Here is a 20,904-nt window from a genome sequence, read left to right on the forward strand (position 1 = left end):
AAAGTTCCTTGTGTGAGGGCTGTGATGGTCTGCCTTATTCTCTGAAGCTGCCCTCTGCTATCCAGGCTGGCAACACAGACTGCCTTTGGAGGCTGTGAACAAGCAGAGTCTGTTCCCTGGATGCCCAAGGTGGCACTTTCTCCTGGCTCCCTCTCATGTGTCCAGCCATCCCTGATGAGGAGTTGGATTTGGGGGCGATGTGTCAAGCTGAGGCTCAAGGTCAGGATGCTCAGCTGTAGCCTAGCTCTCCTCTGGGAGAGGTCTCTTGATGCGTCTCCGTTGGTGCTCTGCACACTGGGATGCGAGTTTGGGTGGACACTATAAACAGCGAGTGTTGTATGGGTGGGGAATCCCACTGTGAAAAGCATCGCAGGAAGAGATTTTATGGAAGCAGAATCCAGCTAACTTCTGTGTAATTCTGTAGGTGCTCCTATAGCTACTGGTCAGACTTGTTGCAATCTTCAGCGTAAGGGAGTTCCGGAGACAAATTTTCTCAGCGCTTCCCTAGGAAGTTAACAAGTTGTCTTGTACAGAGATTTGCCTCCTTTAATATGCTTCTCCCCTCCCTTTTCCAAGTGTATGGTAGCTTTTGGAGTCCTTCATATTAAACCAAGTTATTCTGCTTTTCCCTTTAAATACTGAATCTTCTTCTGGAAAGTGAGACAGTGCTTTATCTTTTGCCATGCTTCTCTGCAGTTGTCTAATAAAAGGCACTTTTAACTTCAGTATGGCCCTGGTGATTCGGAGAGGATTGCTGTATCACAGGGCTGGCCTATTTGCAGCAAATTTGTTTCTCAGTTTTGGTTGAGTGATCCTCTGCCGGTGGTGAAAAGTGAAAAATAGGGGCATTATTTGTCTGGTTCACAGGGATAATATTAACATCTATCAGAGGTGTAGAAGATAACTAAATATTACAAATCACAGGTTCTTGGATAAACACCGTATCTGTGATGGGAGTCAGTCTGAGCTAGCTGGAGGGGATGGGCACACCCACTTTAAAAGGGAGGCTCCCTTATGTCTGAAGCTACATGTTGGCAGCCTGAAAGCATGCAAGCTGGAGCAAAGTAGAAAACGGTGGATTGGTGCTTTCTGGCTGGACTACATCCTGCTTCTGCAAGGGTGGGAAAGCCTCTCCTGCCCAGCCTCTGAGGTTTGGCTGTGACTCTGGTCCCCATTTCCCCCCAGCCCTTCTCTCCCATCGGGGTTCTCCAGGGTTACCTGCAGTCTGCGTGCTGTACTGCTGCCTTTCCCATCCTCAGCTTCACCATGTTTCTTCTGTGCCTGGCGAAAACTCACCACTCCACAAAGCTGCCCCAGTGTTAGGCTTTGGGATGGCTCAGAGGAGAGGTGTGAGCCCCCTCTTCTTCTCCAGCATCCTACTTGATGCAAAAGATGGTGACAAGGATGGCAGCAGTAGCTGCTAAGCCACAGGGAGTGAAATGTGCAGCACTGCTGCTTTCAGCTGTGGATACATGAAATGGATGCCTTACTGTACCTACAGTGTATAATCTTCTCTAAAGTAACTGGAACTACATGTAAAATAACCTACCAGGTTTTATGAAAAGCATCCCAATTATTCTTGCCTTTAGCAGTTGTTCCATTCTCTGGCACTTAGCGTGGCTGATACGCTGATGCTGGTACTCCTGCCTGGGCAGATCGGTCTGGAGTCATACATGTGCCCTTGGCTCCTGTGAGTTTGTTCCTTTTTTGGTGCCATCCGTTGTCCTGCCCTGCCCCTCCAGGCTTGTAGCTGTTGCTGCAATACCTCTTGCTGTAGAGCTAGCAAATAGTTACCTTAAGATTACCTTTCTTTTGACCATTTTCCCGTGTCTCCCATATAAACTAATGCAACAGACGTTTTGTTTTAATATGTGTGTGGGTTGGGGTTTTGCTGTTTTTTCCAAATGGCTTCAGCATAAACTTTGATTTGTCCTTGAACAGCCTGGAGCTATTTTTAGTGTTTGTGGGGAGTAAAAGTGGCTCCACAGAAGTGCAACTGCACAATAAGGTTGAAATATTTTTTAACTGTCTGGTTCGTCTTCGGTCTTGACTGCAGTGCCTGAAAGCTAGAGATGTACAGCACAATTAGTAATTCTAACTCTTGTTTACATTGTGTGGGCTGTGCTTCAGATGGCTCCCTCCCCAGTGTTTGGCTCTGACTTTGCAATCAAATAAAAAGCTGAAAGACCTTTCAGTGGCTACTCAGTTCATTTTTTTTTTTTTTAAATTTTTTTTAATATGAGAATTCTCAGCACAACAGGCTTACTCAGTTTTGGTTTGGAGGGAGAGGAGGGTAAAAGTACTCTAGAACTGCTCAGGGTCTGGACTGTAGAGTTTAGTTCAACAATCTGCATATCTTGCATATTTTGAGAGGAAGTTTCTTGATCTGCCACTTGTAGCTTTTCAATGTGAATGTCTTTGGGTTTTTTCTTCTTAATTTTTGTGGACTTAATTCCTCAAATTCCAGCTGTTGTCCTGTACAAAGTAGAAGTCTACTCTCTGGAAAAGACAGTATGGTACAGGAGTAAGATTTGCAGGGCCTTGCACAGCCTCTGTATAAATTGCTTCCCAGTTGCAGCAGCGAGAAAACAAAATAAATTTAGATTTATTTTTCAAGTGCTGAATTTGGAAGGAAGATAGTTTCCTTGCTCAATGGCTTTGTATTATACACTAGGTAGTAGTGTGTATTTAATAATAAAAATTAACTCTGCGTTATGGTCTGGAGTTTCATATCGCAAGGAAAAGCATTGTGCCTTCAAGATCAACACTGTCTCCCAGTAGAGTGCAGTACACCTGTGTATTGTGCCTGAGTTAAGCTTATAGCAGCGTTGGATAGTTAGGATTGCTTGTATGATGCCTGTAGGGATAGGTGCTTCTCTCCTTTGTGACTCCTTGGAAGGCAAGAGTTAAATATTGAGATGTTTGGCTCTTTTTCCAGATGTTGTTGTGGAGTCTGGACCTGAGTGGTAATTCAGGAAACATCTATCTGTGTTGGGAAATAATTATCTTAAATTAATTTTTCTTCTATCATAATTCAGCTTTTTCCTGTGTCCTGTTTGCAGCCTCTGCCCCGAATGTCAGAAGCAAATACTGATTCAAGATGAGTGCTGTTAGAGTGTCAAGATGCTTGGAAGAGTTAAATATCTTGCTGCTTCTTACTAATCTGTCTATATGTAGGATGATGACTGGGGACTACGCAGTAGATGGGACTAAGAAAACCTGTGCTACCACAGCTCTCCTTCTGACTTTGCAGTTGCATGACTAAAGCAAGGCAGAATAGCACAGCTCTGGGAGGAGAGATGTGGACGAAAGTTGCTACTCTAAAAATATGATGCTTTGCATCTTTTATGTTAAGGTCAGGGATTCTCTTAAGATTCTTGAATGAAGTCTCTTTTCCCACCACTGGGGAAAATGCATATGGTAGTTCCCTGTACATAGTGAGGCTACTTTAGATCTAGTCACTTTTTTGTGATTCTTTCTTCATTAGTGCATGTCTTGAAAGAAGGGAAGTTTCTGTCACTCATAGCCATCTGACTTGGATTTTTTCTCTTTCCTCAAGTTTGTCTTTTGTGACTGCGTATGAGGCTTGGGATTAAAAAGAGGTCCACTTCAGCAAATTTGATCCTGCCTTGGACATTTATGGTTTTGTGGTTTAGGTTGTGCTACTTAGATGCATTTGTGTTTGTAAAGATTGAAAATGGTTGAGTGTGTTCTGGAAAAAGTTAATTATATATACTTTTAGACTCGGATCCTTCGTTAGAAGGAACGATTCCACCTCTGGAAACAGGTAACTGCTTTTGTACCATGTGGCTTTATATTAGTGCTTGTATGGGAGTAGTATGAGTAGCTGCGGTTCCTTGAGTCATTTTTGGAATAATTTTGTCTGCATAATAGAAGGTATCTGCTTGACTTGCATGTTACTTGTTTGTGTGATGCTACAACAGTTGGTGTGTGAACTTGTAGATAACTCATCCGCAGCAATTCTTTATCTTGAACACTTCCATGAGGAAGCTTTAAATAAACTTTGAAGATGCTCCCTGGATTTAGGAGTGTAGTGAGAGTGCCGAGAGCGGCATTGTCCAGGGTTGAGCCCCTAAGGTCCTTTTTGTTCCCATATGTGTATTCAGTACTTGCAAGCTGTTCCCACAGAGCCCTCCTTGGTGAGTTTATACCCTAGGTGCACATGCCAAATTTACTGTAGCAATCTTGAGCATTTTTTGTTCTCAAGAGGAAAATGCCGTATGAGCAGGAAATCTTTGTAGCTTACAACACAAAGCCAAATTTAAGAGCTGCTAGGGGAGGATGGTTTATTTGTGGTTTTGTTTTGTTCGTGTGGGTTTAGAACTTCAGTGATGCTCTAAAGCGATATGTCGCTGGAATGCTTGCTGGTTTTCATATGGGAGCTTTTCAAAAGACATGCTGTCAAGTGCTTAAAATAACCAGCAGTCCCATATGGGTTTGCTCTCATTCAGATAAATAAAAATAAGAATTAAATCATTGAACTTCTCACTTTTTCACATTTTCTGCTTTTTTTTTCTGCTTCTAGGCCACACTGAACAGTTTAGCTTTGTGGTTTTAGAGTAATGGACCAATGTTCAGTTTGCAGACACAGGAGGAAATAGCTTTGTTTAAACAGTCCACGCTTAATGTGTTGATAAGCTGTTTTATGCATATATTTTGCTTTAGCATAAAAACATGAAAACTGCAGACTCTGGATCTACACAAATTTTCCTGCATATCTTTTGAATAGATGCAGGTGGGCTTTTTTGTTTGCGTAAACTATGCATTGCATAAATGCTTTAAAGTGCAGAATTCTTTTTTTTGTTACATATTCTGAATTAACTTTCATACTTGAAAACGGAATTCCATTTAATTGACAGTATTTTAGGAGTCGGTCATTTGTTTAGTATTAGGAAAATGATGACACAACTTGAATGTAGAAATTTTACTCGTGGCCCTGAATTAAGTTGCTCAGAGAAAGCTTAATGTTTCAAGCTGACAGCTTTTGTGAAATGTTTTAGACAGTTGCCTCCTATGTGCTGCATCTGGTTACAAATGGGATGTTGTGAGACAACATGACTTTTTTTTTTTTTTTTTGAGAAGTGACATTCATAGAAAGATCTTTTGCTTAAACTAATCTGATTCCTATGGTAGCTTAAAAACACCATGCGTTTGCATGTTGTTTCCTCTTAATTTTGCAGGAAGGGTCAAAGTTAATAGCACATGCCTTCTCCTCTTACAGCTTCACTCCGCCATTTATTAGAGTGTTCTCATTGCATTCTAAAATGAAAATAATTTATAGTTAACTGTGTAGAATATGTGGTTTGAAAAGGAGTCATTGGATTGCTTTGGGGATTTTTTTGTTTTGTTTTGTTTTTTCCCCCCCCACAGAGTGAGTTATAGTGTGACTTGGTATTGCATGCTTTAACTTCAAGTATGTCCTCATATTTTATTATATTATTATTGACCTACATTTAGTAGAAAAATAAATGTCCACTGTCTTGGCAACTAAACCTGTTGGGGTGGAAATAAACTTATTTGCTCACCTGTTCAGTTATCCGGTACTTACTTATGTTCCTCCCTTTGTTTGCACATTAGGACTGCATCTGGCATTTAAGATTGAAATGAAACCTTTGTATCTTTTTGCTTACCATTTTCAAATTTACTTCCCCCCTGCCCAGATACAAATAGTCCATCTGGAAAGGAAGGAAAGCCTGTAGAAAATGGAGTCCTTGTGAATGAAGCCCCTGGAAAGTCGATGCATAGGTGTGTAGTCTCTCTTTTTCTTCCTTTCTCCATAATTGTGCCCCCTACCGGCTTCTGTCCTGTTACTCCGTCACAGACAAACAGTAATTTGGTGTTTATGGTATTTGTTAGCGGAAAATTTGTTAGCCTGATCCAGCAGCCTGAGAGACGCGAGGCTGCTGCTGCGCCGTGGCTCCAGGTCCAACAGTAGCAAGGCTGATGATGTACTCCCAGCCGGCACACGCGCAGAGAGCGTACATACACACGACGTGTACATGGCTGGCCACACGGGTCACACGTGCTTGGAGCACCCACACAAACACAGCACCAAATGGCCTCATCCTGTTCCCGTCTATCGACTGAGCAGGATGGAGACTCACTAGTGAGAATATAATATGTGTGTATGCACAAGGCGGATCCCTCCAGTAGTTGGGCTCAGACTCTCCAATAGCTGCCCCTGGATCCCAGCCTCCCCAGTTGCTAGCACCTGGGCATACGAACCTCTGAGGCTGCAGCCCGGCTCCAGTCGCAGGTACAGACTGTTGCACATGCATGTCTGCACACACAGAGCTCTTGTGCTACTCCTCTTTCCATCTGAAGAAATAATCGTGTTGTAGGAAGATATCGTGGGTTTGGCTCACCTAAAAGGGAGAGTATTGTACTGGCTAGTCTGGCTTTCCTACACTTTCCTAAGGCTTCTCCATTTGACTGCTGCCAGATGGGATGAAGTGCTAAGTGGACCGTTAGTCTGACCTAGTACAGCTGCTGTTACGCTTGAGAGAGGCCAAAGGCAATCACTTTAATTATACCTTCCCAAAAATCAATCTCATAGTGCCTTATTCTTATGGTGCTCTAGACGTACTGCATTTCTTGAAGCTAACGAGTGCCTGGGAGTACAATTGCTCATTTTGATGCCAGTGCAGGTACCCTTTTTGCAGTTCAGCAGCTGCGCTATATATGATTATAAGGTTTGTAAAGGCTGGTGTTGATGATCACTAAGCATTTTTCTTTCTGGAGTTTGATTGCTCAACCAAGACTTCTTTGACTGACTAGTCTGTTACTTGTGTCTGAAGGTGGATACTTGAGAATTGAACGTGTTAGGGAGGATTAGGAGTGCACTGTGAGGTGAGGAGGGAAGCAGTAGTAAACAGTGGTCTGATGATGACTGGTTAGGGGATTGATTATCACCAGAGTAACATAAGCCACTGACTTGGAGCCGTGGACTATTGAAGGCTATTTATGAAGTAAACACCTGGCCTGCATCATGCTAAGACTGAAAAATAAACGTCTTCAAACAGGCAACTCAGTAATGCTTCGACATACAGCAGAGACACTGGGAAGTCACAGCACCAGAGCAGCACAGCAGAGCTGCAGAAGCCACTTGCTGAAAAGAATTCCTGGAAACTAACGGAGGCTGACACAGCGAAGACCGGAAGGGTAAGGTCTCCCATTCCCACTTCTGTACTCTCTTTCAGTTTCAGAAAAATCCACAGGGTTCAGAAGAAAATAGCTTCCAAAGACCATGTAACTGGGGTGAGAAAGGTCTGAGTGGATTCTTGGACTTGCTGCTGCTTGTGTAGTAATTGATGGAAGTGTTGCTGTGCCCTCTGCTCCCAAAGCTGAGCTCCAGGTTTGCGTGCAGAAAGAGTGCTGACGCCAAAACTTTTGTTAAAGATGATGGGCTTGACAACATCAAAGTTTCAAAGGAGAAATGAAAACCTTGCAGCTATTTCTTGGATAGAGGTTGTGACAAATTAAGTGACCTAATGAAATCTGCCCTACAGTGTAAGGAGCTGGAATTGATTCAGATGAATTTAAGCCAAGTTTCCACTGTAGACACAAGTATCTAATCCCAGGATACCCAGGGCTTTCTGAGAAACCTGAGAGTGAAGTTCCTGGGAAAATGGCAATTACACCTCCTAGCAGTGTTGCACGTATCCTCTGGTTAAAGATAGATCATAGGCTACAAGCCATGTGGAGCAAGGATTTAATTAAAGGCTATGTAATCTTGTGGTAAAAAGAGGCAAAAACTGGAACTCCTCAGTGAAGTTTTTGGCTTTGCCACTGATGTTATTTCAGACTGTGTTACTTCAGACAGATCTCTCCCTACTCTTCCATTCGAAGATGAGGGAAAGATGGTGTGTGCCTGCCCTGGAAGGATGTCGGGTTTGGCATGTCTCCACAGAACGCTTCGCAGCTTGTGTTCCCAAGGAGTGGCTCACTAGAGTGTAACTGTTGTGGTTTTATGGCCTGATGCAGGGAAAATGACTTTAAATAGGGGTTGAAGAAGCGGGCGTTGCTGGTTTTGAAACTTAATCCGCAAAATGAATACAATGAGTATTTTTTTTTTTCCCCCCCCTTCTGTCTTTAGGTAAAGGCAACAGTGTACTGGGACTACATGAAAGCAATTGGACTCTTTATCTCTTTCTTAAGCATTTTCCTCTTTATATGTAATCATATAGCCTCCCTGTCTTCCAACTACTGGCTAAGTTTATGGACAGATGATCCTGTTATCAATGGGACACAGCAGTACACAAATGTCAGACTGGGAGTATATGGAGCACTGGGAATTTCTCAAGGTTTGCTTCCTCTTACCTATTTTAAGATTAGCTATTTCAGAATCTTTCTAATGCTTTTGGTGACCTTGTATCCCCAGAACTGCAGCAGCAGTTTGCTACGGATTTGAGTGTGGGTTGTTTTTTTTTTCCTTCATAGAAAGATGGAAAACTTGAGTGAATAAAGACAAAAAAAAAAAAAGGGCAAGCAAACCAACCTATAAAGTTATTCAGTAAGTGAATATGGTTTTCTTTTGTTTGTACAAAACAAGAATGAAAGCGGTTTACAGAGGTTGATGACCCAGGAAATGGCTCCTTGGTCTGTAAACAAACTGTGCTGACCTGGTTCACAGGGACAGGTTTTCACAGGAGACCATGGCTACGCTGCATCCCTTGCAGCCATGGCCTGGCTGAGCTGTGTGGGGTGCTCTTTCCTCTGATTGTTTGAGGGTCCATCCAAAGCACCATGGGGAGGCCAGCTCAGCGGCTTTTTATGTGTCCTCTTTATGATCAAAGTTTGTTTGTCATGAAACCTAACACCCCAAGTACCCCACTTCAGAAGTGCCATAAAATCCTGTAATAAAAACTAAACGACACCTTAAAATTCAGTGGTCTTTACTCAAGGAAAGTGCTCAAATATTACACAAAATTTTGTAACAGAGAAACAGCTTCTTCCATGAGAGAAATGTGGTGTTTTCACTGATACTATTTTTTTTTTTTTTAACTTGGAGTAATTGCTGAGTCTGCCTGTAGTGAACCCTAGTTTCTCGACTAGGGTGCTAATGCTAGATCGTGCTAATGCTAAGTGATGAAAATGAAGGAAAATGTTTTGTGTGAGAGGTGGAAGCAGTTAAAACCATGTTTTCTTTTCTAGGTATTGCTGTGTTTGGATACTCGATGGTTGTGTCAATAGGGGGAATATTTGCTTCGCGACACCTGCACCTTAACCTGCTGCACAATGTCCTCAGGTCTCCAATGAGTTTCTTTGAACGAACACCCAGTGGAAATCTGGTGAACCGTTTCTCGAAGGAGATAGATACCATTGACTCCACCATTCCACCAATCATCAAGATGTTCATGGGCTCGACATTTAATGTGATTGGGGCTTGTATCATCATTCTGCTGGCCACACCTATAGCTGCTGTCATTATTCCGCCTCTGGGACTTGTCTACTTGTTTGTGCAGGTGAGGGGTGTTACCCGGGGGCCCCCGAGACCAGCAGTCACTCATCCTCTGTATTTTACGACAGTTCTTACTCTGCACTAGGATGGATTTTAATGTGTTTGATTTGAGTCATGCTTGACTGATTGTGCTTTGCATGGTTTATTGATCAGCTGATGTTAGCGGAGCATTTCCTTCTGTTGTCAAGTGTAGAATGACTTTTGTGCAGAAGGTAATCCTTTAATACCCAAACAGACTTTATAAAAACGCCATTAGATTTTCAGGAAAATTTTGTATAGCTTGTTGCTCAGAACCCAAATATGGAAAGTGTATGGGCTTTTCTAAAACTTGCTTCCAAACAAAAGAGTAGCTTGTAGAGGGGTATGTGTGCATTGCTGATGTGCCTGTTTTTGTTTTGTTGGAGAATTGTTTACCAAGCAAGAGAAATGATGACAGGCTTTCACTCCTGTCTTGTGTAGAAAGGGTGTGCTTGCTTCACTCTTGCTTTATTCTTAGAAATCTCGTAGAGCCAGCACAAATTGGAGAGAAGAAGCTGGATTTTGACTTTGACTCTTGAATTAGTGAGTCTATCAGGCTCCGTTGGTAGACCTTAAAGGCAGTGATATATGTGTCTTTCATACTGTTGAACTAAGCTTGCAGAGAAAAGAAAAAGGAGAAAATGGCTATTGCATGAGATGGTTGGATTGGCAGTTGTTTAAAGACAGCAGAGCATATGTAATGGTCTTCCCATGTGTATGTTGAATCTCTGTAACTAACAGCCCAGATGTCAGGAAGCGCTCTTATGATTCCATTTGTCTTTTCAGATGCAGTCTGGATGTAACCATAATTCTCATACTTTGATTTGCAGAGATTTTATGTGGCCACATCTCGCCAGCTGAAACGCCTTGAGTCTGTCAGTCGTTCTCCTGTATATTCGCACTTCAATGAGACTCTCCTGGGAGTCAGTGTCATTCGAGCCTTTGAGGAGCAGAAACGTTTCATAAAGCAGAATGACATGAAAGTGGATGAAAATCAGAAAGCTTATTATCCAAGCATTGTTGCAAACAGGTAACAGTGGTGTTGAAATATTGAACGGCAGTTATATAGGAAGGGCATGGCTCTGCTGCCTGTGCTCCTTATCAATCACAGCTCTCGGCATACTTGTCCAGGGTAGGGAATCCTGTGTGGATATATCCGTTTTGCTTAAACTTCTGTGATGGAATTAAGATTTACTTCTGAATTTATTTTCTTTCTGCCTTACTTCTGGGTAATATTTTTTTTTTAAAAGTTTGGATTCATTCATCCCAGTGTTAACCACAGCTGATTTCTGAACTAAGATGGGAGTTTGTCCAACTGAAAGGTTTACTAATATTGAATACTCATCTTTGCAAAAACAAGATGTGTGACAGAACATTAGTTGGCCAGGTTCCTAATTGTCCGTGGATGAGTTACCGGAAAGATGCATTACACGTTTCTTTCTTGCAGGTGGCTCGCTGTCCGTCTGGAGTACGTGGGGAACTGTATTGTCCTCTTTGCAGCATTGTTTGCAGTTATTGCACGCAACAAACTCAGTGCAGGACTGGTTGGCCTCTCAGTGTCCTACTCACTGCAGGTAATTTTACCTTTTTTTTTTTTAAAAAAAAAAAAAAGAAAAACAAACAAAACACAAAAAACCCCAAAACAAAACAAAAAACAAACCCCCAAACTCTGAATTGTAAGACTGCATCAGAAATTCAGAACCTTGCTATGGATTTAGAGGGAAAACTAATATAAGGAACATAGAAAGAGAATAATACCTACAAATAACATCTGGAAAGTTCCTTCAGTGCCTTGCCTGCGTGAGGGGATGTGGCTAAGACGACTCATACCCTGCATATTAAAGGCATCTGGACTTTTCTCCTATCCAGCACTGGATAGCCAAGATCTTGTCTGTGATTATGTGTTCCATGAACTTGCAGTGCTTTGGTTGTTTTGTGTTGTGGTGGGTTGACCCTGGCTGGATGCCAGGTGTCCACCAAAGCTGCTCTATTGCTTCCCTTATCAGCTGGACAGGGGAGGGAAAAATAATGCTTGTGGGTCGAGATACGGGCAGGAAGAGATCATTCACCAATTACTGTCACAGGCAAAACAGACTTGACTTGAGGAAATTTAGTGTAATTTATTACCAGTCAAATTGGAGTAGGATAATGAGAAATAAAACCAAATCTTAAAAAATGTTCCCCCCACTCCTCTCTTCTTCCCGGGCTTAACTTTACTCCTGAGTTCTCTATCTCCTCCAGCACTGCAGTGGGACAGGGAATGGGGACAGTTTGTCACATGTTGTCTCTGCTCTCCTTCCTCGGTGGAGGACTCCTCACACCTGCTCCAGTGTGGAGTCCCTCCCATAGGAGACAGTTCTCCACAAACTGCTCCAGTGTGGGCCCTTTCCATAAGGTGCAGTCCTTCAGGAGCAGACTGTTCCAGTGTGGGTCCCCCACAGGGCCACAGGTCCTGCCAGGAGTCTGCTCCAGTGTGGGTTTCTCATGGGGTCACAGCCGCCTTCGGGCATCTGCTTGCTCTGGCGTGGGGTCCTTCATGGGCCGCAGGTAGTGCTATCTGCTCCACTGTGGACCTCCATGGGCCACAGGGTGACAGCCTGCCTCGCCATGGTCTTCATCGCGGGCTGCAGGGCAATCTCTACTCCAGCGCCTGGAGCACCTCTTCCCCCTCCTCCTTCACTGACCTTGGTGTCTGCAGAGTTGTTGCTCTTACATATTCTAACTCTTCTCTCTGGCTGCAATTGCACGGTTTTGGGTGTTACTTTCCCCTCCTTCTTAACTATGTTATCACAAAGGTACTACCACCATCACTGATGGGCTCAGCATTGGCCAGCAGCAGGCCTGTCGTGGAGCTGGCTGGCACTGGCTCTGTCAGACAAAGGGGAAGCTTCTGGCAGCTTCTCACAGAAGCTACCCCTGTACCTCTCCCCCCTGCCACCCCCCACCCCTCCCCCAGCAAAACCTTGCCACGCAAACATATGTGTTTTATTTATTGCAGGTAACATATTTAGTGTAAACTGCTTCTAGACTTCTTTTCTTTTTGCAGATTACAGCATACTTGAACTGGCTGGTTCGCATGTCATCTGAGCTGGAAACCAACATCGTTGCTGTAGAAAGAGTTAAAGAATACGCTGAAATGGAGAAAGAGGTACGTTGAGTTGTCCACCATACCTGTAGAAGTCAGTGCCCTGTTCAGAGGTCTCGCCTACAGCTGAACGGGTTGGAGAGTGCAGTTGGGCATGTCCTGAGCTGAGGGATGGGATAGAGCTTAGTGCTCTTGGTGTCCTCTCTCTAGGGACAGGCTGTATCTCAGCTGGTAGTTCCTGTGGGTGCTTTTGAGGTGTGTCCACTGGTATTTACACCGTGTTATGTAGGAGGTGCGCTGTTCTGCCCTGGGCCTAGCAGTGGAGCTGTACAAATATTTTGGTTTCCTAAGTGCTTGAACATTTTTTTTTTCTTTCTCTTTTTGCTCTCAGTGTGGGGAGTAAAGACTATTTACTTTTTTTTTTCTTTTATTCAAATCACCTAACAGATCATTTCCTCTGCAGCTGTGCCCCTTTTGGCTGCAGAGAAGAGTTCCCCATGGCATCTCTTTGCCATGCCTGTCACTGAACCTGACTGGAGTCACTGTTTTTGCAGCCAGACCTTATGAGGACCGTTCCTAGAATTTTTTTCTCAGCTTTTGGTAGCAGACCTGTGTTTATACAGTTAAAAAACTTTTTGTTTGTCATTGGCAGTGAATGCAGTAGGATGCGTTCTCCGCTCTCCCCACCTCTGTGGGAGACTGAGGCAGCAGCTGTTTACTTTACCAGCTTGTTAATCTTTTAGTGCTTATGTCTCAGTTAAACTGCTACTAGTTGCATGTCTGGCTTCCCCAGCAGCTTCCTTACTGTGGTGGGGGTGTACAAGCAGGTGATCTGAATACGTGCTGCCGGTATGATTCTATTTGTAAGAGGAAAATTTCTCCAGCAAGTTGTACTTGTGATAGCAAAGCCCTTGGCTACATATACCATTTCGTCTGCCTTGCGGCAGCTCTTTCCCTCTCTTCCCATCACCATCACAGTTCCTTTTGCAAATTACACACCAACAAGGGTTTTTCTTAATTGCTTTCTTCAAGATCTCTGAGGCTATCTCTGGTTGAAGGAGGAATTGATCAGATGTTTGTGTGGTTCTTTCAGGCTGAATGGATTATTGAACAAACTGCCCCGGCGAGTACCTGGCCTGAGGAGGGGAAGGTTGAGTTTCGAGGCTATGGTTTACGTTACCGGGAAGACTTGGATTTGGTTCTGAAAAACATAAATATTACCATAAATGGGGGTGAGAAGGTAATGAATCTGAATTTATAGTAGAGTGTTACTGTTTATAAGTCTGCATACATAAGCCAGAGAGGTCTGACCCTGTTCTGTAGCGTATGTTGGGTCCTTAAAAACCAAAAGAACTTCTGTAGAATCAGTCTTACTGTAACTGGCAGATGTAGTGGGCTCTTACCCTTTCCAAGGTGTGTCCTGCATCATGGGATAAAGATACACTATTATGTGGGCTTGTGAAGTATTTTTTGATCTGATTTCATGAGGAAGTGGGGTTTTTGCTGTCTGCTGTCCCCCTCCCAGGAAATTTTGCTCATTTGTTTGCTGTAAGCAAAGAGGAGTATAGGCTGCAGAGAAATTAAGTTAATCATAGTCTCAAGAAAATGAGCTGCTAAGTAGAGGGGGGAAGCCCTGATCTAGTGAGGTGGAATTTGCAAGGTGAGACTGCAGGAAAAAAATGGGACCTCAGAGCAGATTCTCTGGATCTGGCCAAACTGACGGTGACATGTATGTCTCCCGCTGTTTCCTTGCACACGTGCTTATGTACGTCCCGCCCCTGTCCTACGTGGATTCTCGGATGTCTAATAATAATGTGATCTTGCAGAGCAGTGTAAAAGGTAGCAGCAAGACAGATGTACTGTCTGGCTTCCTTACTTGGGGTATCCAGCTAGACATTTCCTTTTTTCCTGATTGCACGCTTTCTACCTACAAATCTGGGCAGAATATTACCTCAAGAGTGGTTAGAATGGGCAGATGGCAAGAGATATATTAACCAACCAAAGCAGCAATCTTTTATATTTATTTAAAAAAAAAAAATAAAAGAATTGGTGAAGACTTCAGTCTAACTGTGAAGCAAAACGTACAGTATGAAACTGAGCGCTTCTGGTGTATTTTTGCTATAAATTCCAACAAGATAAATATCAAGTCAGCAACTAGTAACTGTGAAGCATGAACCAAAAAAAGGATTAGGGAAACCTTGATCTATTCTACCCAATTCCATCTGCCTTTCTAGAAAAACTGAAAACTTCTGTGTTTGGCGTGCAAATTTTGAGACTACTTTTTGTTCTTGTTTTTTTTTCATATCCAGTGATTTTTTTTCTTCCCCTTTGACCAGCCTTAATCTGTTAGGTTGTTTTGGGGGGTTGGTAGCCCAGCAAATGTGACAGCCTTCTGAAAAATGTGTCAGTTTCAGGTAGGTTCTTGGAAATGCTTTAACTCTTTCCTGGAGTAAGTTGTTCCTGTATTTCTTCCCAACAGATTGGAATAGTTGGAAGAACGGGAGCCGGAAAATCCTCCCTTACTTTAGGTTTGTTTCGGATTAATGAAGCAGCTGAAGGAGAAATTATTATTGATGGAATTAATATTGCAAAGATAGGGCTCCATGACTTGCGGTTCAAGATCACCATCATCCCTCAGGTAAGTGTGAAATCCTGCCATGACCAGAACTCATTTTTTACCAGTGCTGTTTCTGTAATGTACTGGGGAGAATACATTATGCCTTTTCTGATCTATAGTGATGAAATAGTCATTTCAGCATGCTCTTTGATGGACTTGAAACCAAGCTTTATTCCTAGAGTGGCTTCCATTTGCTTGTGCTGGGTAGCGGGTAGGAGCTCGGCTATGGCTGAGTCGTGATGTGGAAGCAAAGCCTTGGCCTTTGGACTCATGGGCTCTGTCAGCATCCCACGCTGATCACTTAAATGCTATGGACAGCTTAGCCTGAGTGGGGAGGTCTTATCCCAGCTGATCGCCTGATGGGGGTCCCTTAGTTAACTGGGACTATTGCCCTTTTGCCAGGAAAGGGGAAGTGAAGTCTGAGTCTGAGTATTTCCACTTGTGGAGAGCTCTCAGGGGAGTTTTTCTAGAGATTGACTTCCGATTTCATTTTAAGTAGTTCCATTCTTATTAGAAATGAGAAGGAAGTTACTGTGTAGTCTAGTTGTGAGGGATTGGGATTTTGCATTGCTATTTCAGGCTTGATATGCACTCTTTCGGCCTTTGTACAAAGCATTATGCCTCTGGCAGTAACTCGTGAGCCAGGTACGCAGTACTGTTCACTCGCAGAAACCTGTACATAACCATCCCAGTCTAGCCCAGCAACTGTGGGTTCGATAGTCTGAAATGTTTGGAAATAGGGCTTTACAAGCACTGGACTTACCGTCTCAAGTCGTCTTGTTCTTACTGTGTAGCCTTTATTGCTTGCCTGTTCTGATTCAAAGTAAGACCATAAAATGTGGTTATATAAATCACCGTTGCAGCACACTGGCAAAAACAAGTGAGCACGCTGTAAAAGGCTTTCTGCACCATTTTTGGAAATCTGGGGGGGACTTTGCTTTCTCCTTTTGATTACTTTGCATCGGTCTGACACTATTAGGTCAAAAGTATTTCCAAAATAGCATTTCTTCATGTCCAAGAAAAAAATGCATTAATTTCGTTAATATTGCAGCTGAAGACTTTTGAAATATTTACAGATGGTGTAATTCCCTAAGAAGTGGAAACTTGACCTAGTAGTCCCTGCTGACAGAAGGCTGGGCAGGGAGTGCCTGTTCTTTAACTTAGTAGCCCAGTAAAAAGAAAGTTAGCTTTTTTTTTTCCCCCCTTTTTCCTTCTGGATTCATGAGTTACTAACTGATGGAGAGGTCTGGAGTGCCAGAGTCTGCAAAGGTCAGGCCCCAGGCAGGAATAAGGGTGAGGGAGTATAACTTGCTGTTATTGGAAAAAACGAGGTCTCACTCCTAAATTCAGTAGATTAGCTTGGTTGCAACTGCATCTGGACATGTTTTCCTTTCACTATATGAGAAATATTTTTGGAGCATGTGCCATGTTCTGTGTACATTGTCAGTTACCTCTTTCTATGACTAGGATCCAATATTGTTTTCTGGCTCTCTGCGTATGAATCTTGATCCTTTTGACCAACACTCTGATGAAGACATTTGGAGGTCTTTGGAATTGGCTCACCTGAAAAACTTTGTATCGTCCCTTCCTGATAAACTTAATCATGAGTGTGCTGAAGGTGGAGAGAACCTCAGGTATGTCAAAGAACCATGCTTGTGAAAATTGCCTTAAGAACTAAATGAGAACTGAGAGGGGTGTGTGTGAATCTGGGGAGGGAGTTGGGGAATTCTTAATGCGTGATCAGGCAATCAACCAACTAGATTTTATTCAAGTTTTAAACTCTCAAGTTTGAGAATTCAAAGTAATTTAAGAAATAGTCAGAATGCTGAGAGGTTTGACAGCTTGGGCAGTCTTGGAAATGATTTTAGTACCATCATCATCATCAGCCTGCTATTTATAGTGGATGCACTGAACTTACCATGGCTCTTGCCCAACAGACGCAATTTTTCTAAGGGAGTTGTTAACTTGCTTTTTGCACCATAACAGGGTTGTATGTTCAGTCTGTAGAAACAATTTAAAGTCCAGTCCTCAACACTGCATTGACTCAGATATGCCGACACCATTTGTAATGTATTCTCTTGTTACATTGCCAAGACTTCATTGTGAAGGGGGTGTAGTTTCAGATGCTGTTAGATCCTCTGCAGTGAAGTAGTAAGACCGACCTTATCTGTTTTGCTGGATTCTTGGCACCTATACTTTAGAGGAGTTCTTACAAGGAATTGCTGGGCTTCCAAATGAATACTGCAAACTTGTTCTGACTTCTTTTCCCCACCCTCCCATCCCCTCTGCGTAGCGTGGGACAGCGCCAGCTGGTCTGCCTGGCACGAGCTCTGCTCAGGAAGTCCAAAATCCTGGTTCTAGATGAAGCCACAGCTGCTGTTGATCTTGAAACAGATAAGCTTATACAGTCAACAATAAAGTCCCAATTTGAAGAATGTACTGTATTAACTATAGCACATCGTCTGAACACAATCATGGACTACACAAGGTAAAGTAATACCACTTTTATCTTGAAGAATGGCATGTGTGACCTGCATTGTGCTCTACTTAAATTAGCGTCTCTATGTTAGCTGAATGTTTACCAGTGTGTTTTTAGCCACCTCTCTGCAGAGCTGCTGGAATCCCTGTTTTGATCGGTGGTGTGTGTGTGTTTTCTGGCTTGTGGTGGCTGTGCTTGGCCTGGGGAGCTACTCTGATCCCTTGATGTCACACTGTTGTTGTGCCATTCCTGCCCAGGCAAACCAGGAAGGGGAGGGAGGCGAGGACAGGAGCCTATTCCTGGGTCTTGCCCTAATTTAGGCACAGCTGGAAGAGGCATCAGAACTTAGGGAGCTCCTACCCTAAACTAGACACAGACAGCATAAGGAATCAAAGGGGCAGGTCCTGCGCTTGTCTGAAGTTTGTGTGACGTTTCTCTTTCCATCACTTCTGGCTATAGTTCATACAGCCTCCCTCATCCTCAGCTGCCTTTCTAAGGTGTGGTTGAGGGCAGAGTTGTTGTCTCATACTTTTGAGTTTTAAGCTCTCTTGTCCTTTTTATCACAGAACGGCAGAGAGCAAAGTGACCAGTGATAAGATTTTTTTTTTTGTGTACTTTGGTAGACCTCTCTTTGTACTGTCAATAGTGAAAGATAGGAGACAGAAGCATTGCCAGTGCCAGGCCCAGCACCAGCAGTACCGTCACCAGATGAACACCCAGTTCGGTCATGGCAGCGGGTAACACCGTGCAGCAGCACCCGCTGAGGGCCTTGCAAGCATCTCTGCGGTGCCCAGCCCATTAGCGGAGGTAGCTGAAGGCAATGTTTTAACTGTGAGCTGACTTTGCTGACTGTGGTGACTTGTTTGTAGACTTCCTAATTCCAGTTGCACGTTTGTTTTGCATAAGCTCTGTCTGTGTGTGTGTTTTGTCAGCAGAAGGTGTGTAACAGCAGTTGGTGTGATGCAGTATTATGGGAAGGTTATCCCAGATCTTGCAAGGTCTTAGGCTCTCTCACCTTGGCAAGAAGTGCTGTCACCTAGTTTCTGGCTGGCTCAGCACAGTCTAAAGTCTCATGGCTGCCTGCAAATGACTGGGGAATCATATGCTACATAAAAAATAGAGCAGACAGACCATTTGCAATGAGGTCAGGAAGGACAGAGTTGAGAACCCCTGTTCATTCATACAGCCTGGACTGTCTTTGCTTGCATGTAATGGCTACGCTACAGTCAGTGTCTCTGTACATATACATCTGTGTTCATTTGCTTTCTGGATCTTCTTGTGACCTTCTTTTTCCCCCACTTGTTTTACAGAGTTTTAGTCCTGGAGAGAGGAGAAGTTGTGGAGTGTGGTAGCCCAGACCATCTACTTCAGGAAAAAGGCATTTTCTATAGCATGGCCAAAGATTCAGGCTTGGTATAGTGTTTCAACTTGGTTAGTTTGCGTAGGGAAGAGGGAGGTGGTACATTCGGAAAACTGTAACTTCCCCTGAGCTGGTGTGAACTGTGCAGTTCAGTTTCTGACCTAGTGACGTCAGGCAGAGCATGGCAATGGAAGTAACATTAAAATGCAATATTTTTTTTTTTTTATTCTCATTAGTATTGATTTTAGCCAGCCTTAGGAGAAGCACATACACTGTGCAAAACACTTAAGAGACTTTTAATTTTTGCCTGAAATCTGTCATTATATGCTTGAATGTAAGGCGGAGTGATTCATCAGAGAAGTTCAGAAAAGCTTTTTCGTTTCATCTGCTCTTATGTTCTGAAGCCTCCCCCCTCCTTTTTTTTTTTTTTTTTTGTTTAAAACATTTTTGCAAATGCTAGTTATTTGCTTGTTTGCTGATTCCTTATTTAAAGAGACATCTATTGTGGGATTACTTGGAACATTTTGTGGCATATAGTACTATAGTCCAAAGATTCTTCTTCTTGTGAAATAACATGTGTGCCAGACTTTCTCATTATGGCATTTACTGTACGTGGTTAATGCTTTTATGCATTCTCCTAAAGGTTTCATGTGTTTACAGTGTATAGCAGCAAGTTCACTATAATATGTCAGTAGTGCTGATGTGAAAAAGCACAGTCAACTTTGAAGCAGTATTTAAGCATGTCTAGAATGACAATCACTCCAAAACCAAATCCTTGCAGCAGTTGGTGTGTTGAGTGTGCAATATCTGATCTTACACCCGGGTCACTCAGGAATTCTGACTTGGGTGGCGAATCCTCCTGGCTGCGCCTGTGGGGAGCAGGCTGGGAAGTGAGGATTTGCCTGAGCGGAGGTTGCAGGCTCGGCGCGACGTTGATTGTAATACCCTTGGTTTTGGCACTTTTGTGCTTTAATAGAAGCTCTGCCACATCAAGGACCATTAGCCTTATATCGAAGAAACATGCCCTTCATGCTGCTGCTGCTGACTCTTAAATTTTGTGGGAAACTGTTCTGTTACAGTTTAAAAAAAAAAGTTTTACTGTTTTTAAAGTTGTGTGTCAGAGGGGTCTAACAATTCAATTAACAATGGAGTCTGGTTTTCAAGATCTATGTTGAATGTTCAGTTTTCTGTGGGAAGAAAAAAAAGTTACTTTTCTCATGTTCTGATTAGTCTTATTTTAAAGGAAAATGCTGGAAGAAGGCAAACTGTCAGATGGACCCAATACTCAGCACTCTGAGAATGTGGACTTCTGTGAATGATATTGCTGACCTTAATACTAGACAATTGTCGTCTTTAGAGTAAAGCTATTTATTTTTTTTTGTAAATTATGACTCTCTGAAATTGAATAGACTGAAATTTTCTTTGGTATTTTTTGTAATGACTATACAAATATTTGCAAAGAACTTGCAGTAAAAAAATTGTTTGAAAGATAATCTGATGTGTCATTTCTTGCTTTGTATTTGACAAAGGGTTAGCTTTGGCAGTTCAGGTTTTTGCACTGAAAATAGAAATTATTGGTAGTGCTTAGACTGGCCAGGCTGCTTGGCCTCGTCTCTGGGAGATATTGGAGTGAGTAAGAAACCTGGAGTCCAAATAACTGTCTGCTGTGGTAGGGCTGGTTCACATCTCATGGTTTCTCTTGTAATTTGAGTACTGCAGTTTGAGCAGACCAGGTGATGATGATGGATCACTAGAGCAGGATTTGACGGTGCTGTGGACCTTGCTCACACCCATGGTGTCCATGGCCTATGTCTGCCACATTTCCTGGGCAGCTTGGTGTTGGCTTCCTCTGTGGAAATGGAAT

The 20,904-nt window shown here is 43.0% G+C and overlaps 1 protein-coding gene across 3 annotated transcripts in view; it reads left to right on the forward strand.

Annotated features, from left to right (window-relative positions):
* Nucleotides 1–20,528, forward strand: part of ABCC1 (ATP binding cassette subfamily C member 1 (ABCC1 blood group)) — a 57,273-nt gene extending 36,745 nt beyond the window's left edge. For 2 of the 3 annotated variants that reach the window (XM_063344037.1, XM_063344039.1), the window contains exons 20-32: nucleotides 3,743–3,787; nucleotides 5,682–5,766; nucleotides 7,044–7,182; nucleotides 8,117–8,324; nucleotides 9,175–9,485; nucleotides 10,330–10,529; nucleotides 10,947–11,073; nucleotides 12,546–12,647; nucleotides 13,678–13,824; nucleotides 15,064–15,222; nucleotides 16,669–16,835; nucleotides 17,495–17,689; nucleotides 18,991–20,528. In XM_063344037.1, the coding sequence (XP_063200107.1) occupies nucleotides 3,743–3,787; nucleotides 5,682–5,766; nucleotides 7,044–7,182; nucleotides 8,117–8,324; nucleotides 9,175–9,485; nucleotides 10,330–10,529; nucleotides 10,947–11,073; nucleotides 12,546–12,647; nucleotides 13,678–13,824; nucleotides 15,064–15,222; nucleotides 16,669–16,835; nucleotides 17,495–17,689; nucleotides 18,991–19,099 (1,994 nt within the window). In that variant the 3' untranslated portion in view covers nucleotides 19,100–20,528. The remainder of the gene's footprint in view (nucleotides 1–3,742; nucleotides 3,788–5,681; nucleotides 5,767–7,043; nucleotides 7,183–8,116; nucleotides 8,325–9,174; nucleotides 9,486–10,329; nucleotides 10,530–10,946; nucleotides 11,074–12,545; nucleotides 12,648–13,677; nucleotides 13,825–15,063; nucleotides 15,223–16,668; nucleotides 16,836–17,494; nucleotides 17,690–18,990) is intronic. The other variant, XM_063344038.1, reaches the window with a different exon arrangement.
* Nucleotides 20,529–20,904: the final 376 nt, after the last annotated feature.

This window comes from Chroicocephalus ridibundus, chromosome 8, assembly GCF_963924245.1.
Source record: "Chroicocephalus ridibundus chromosome 8, bChrRid1.1, whole genome shotgun sequence".
NCBI lineage: Eukaryota > Metazoa > Chordata > Aves > Charadriiformes > Laridae > Chroicocephalus > Chroicocephalus ridibundus.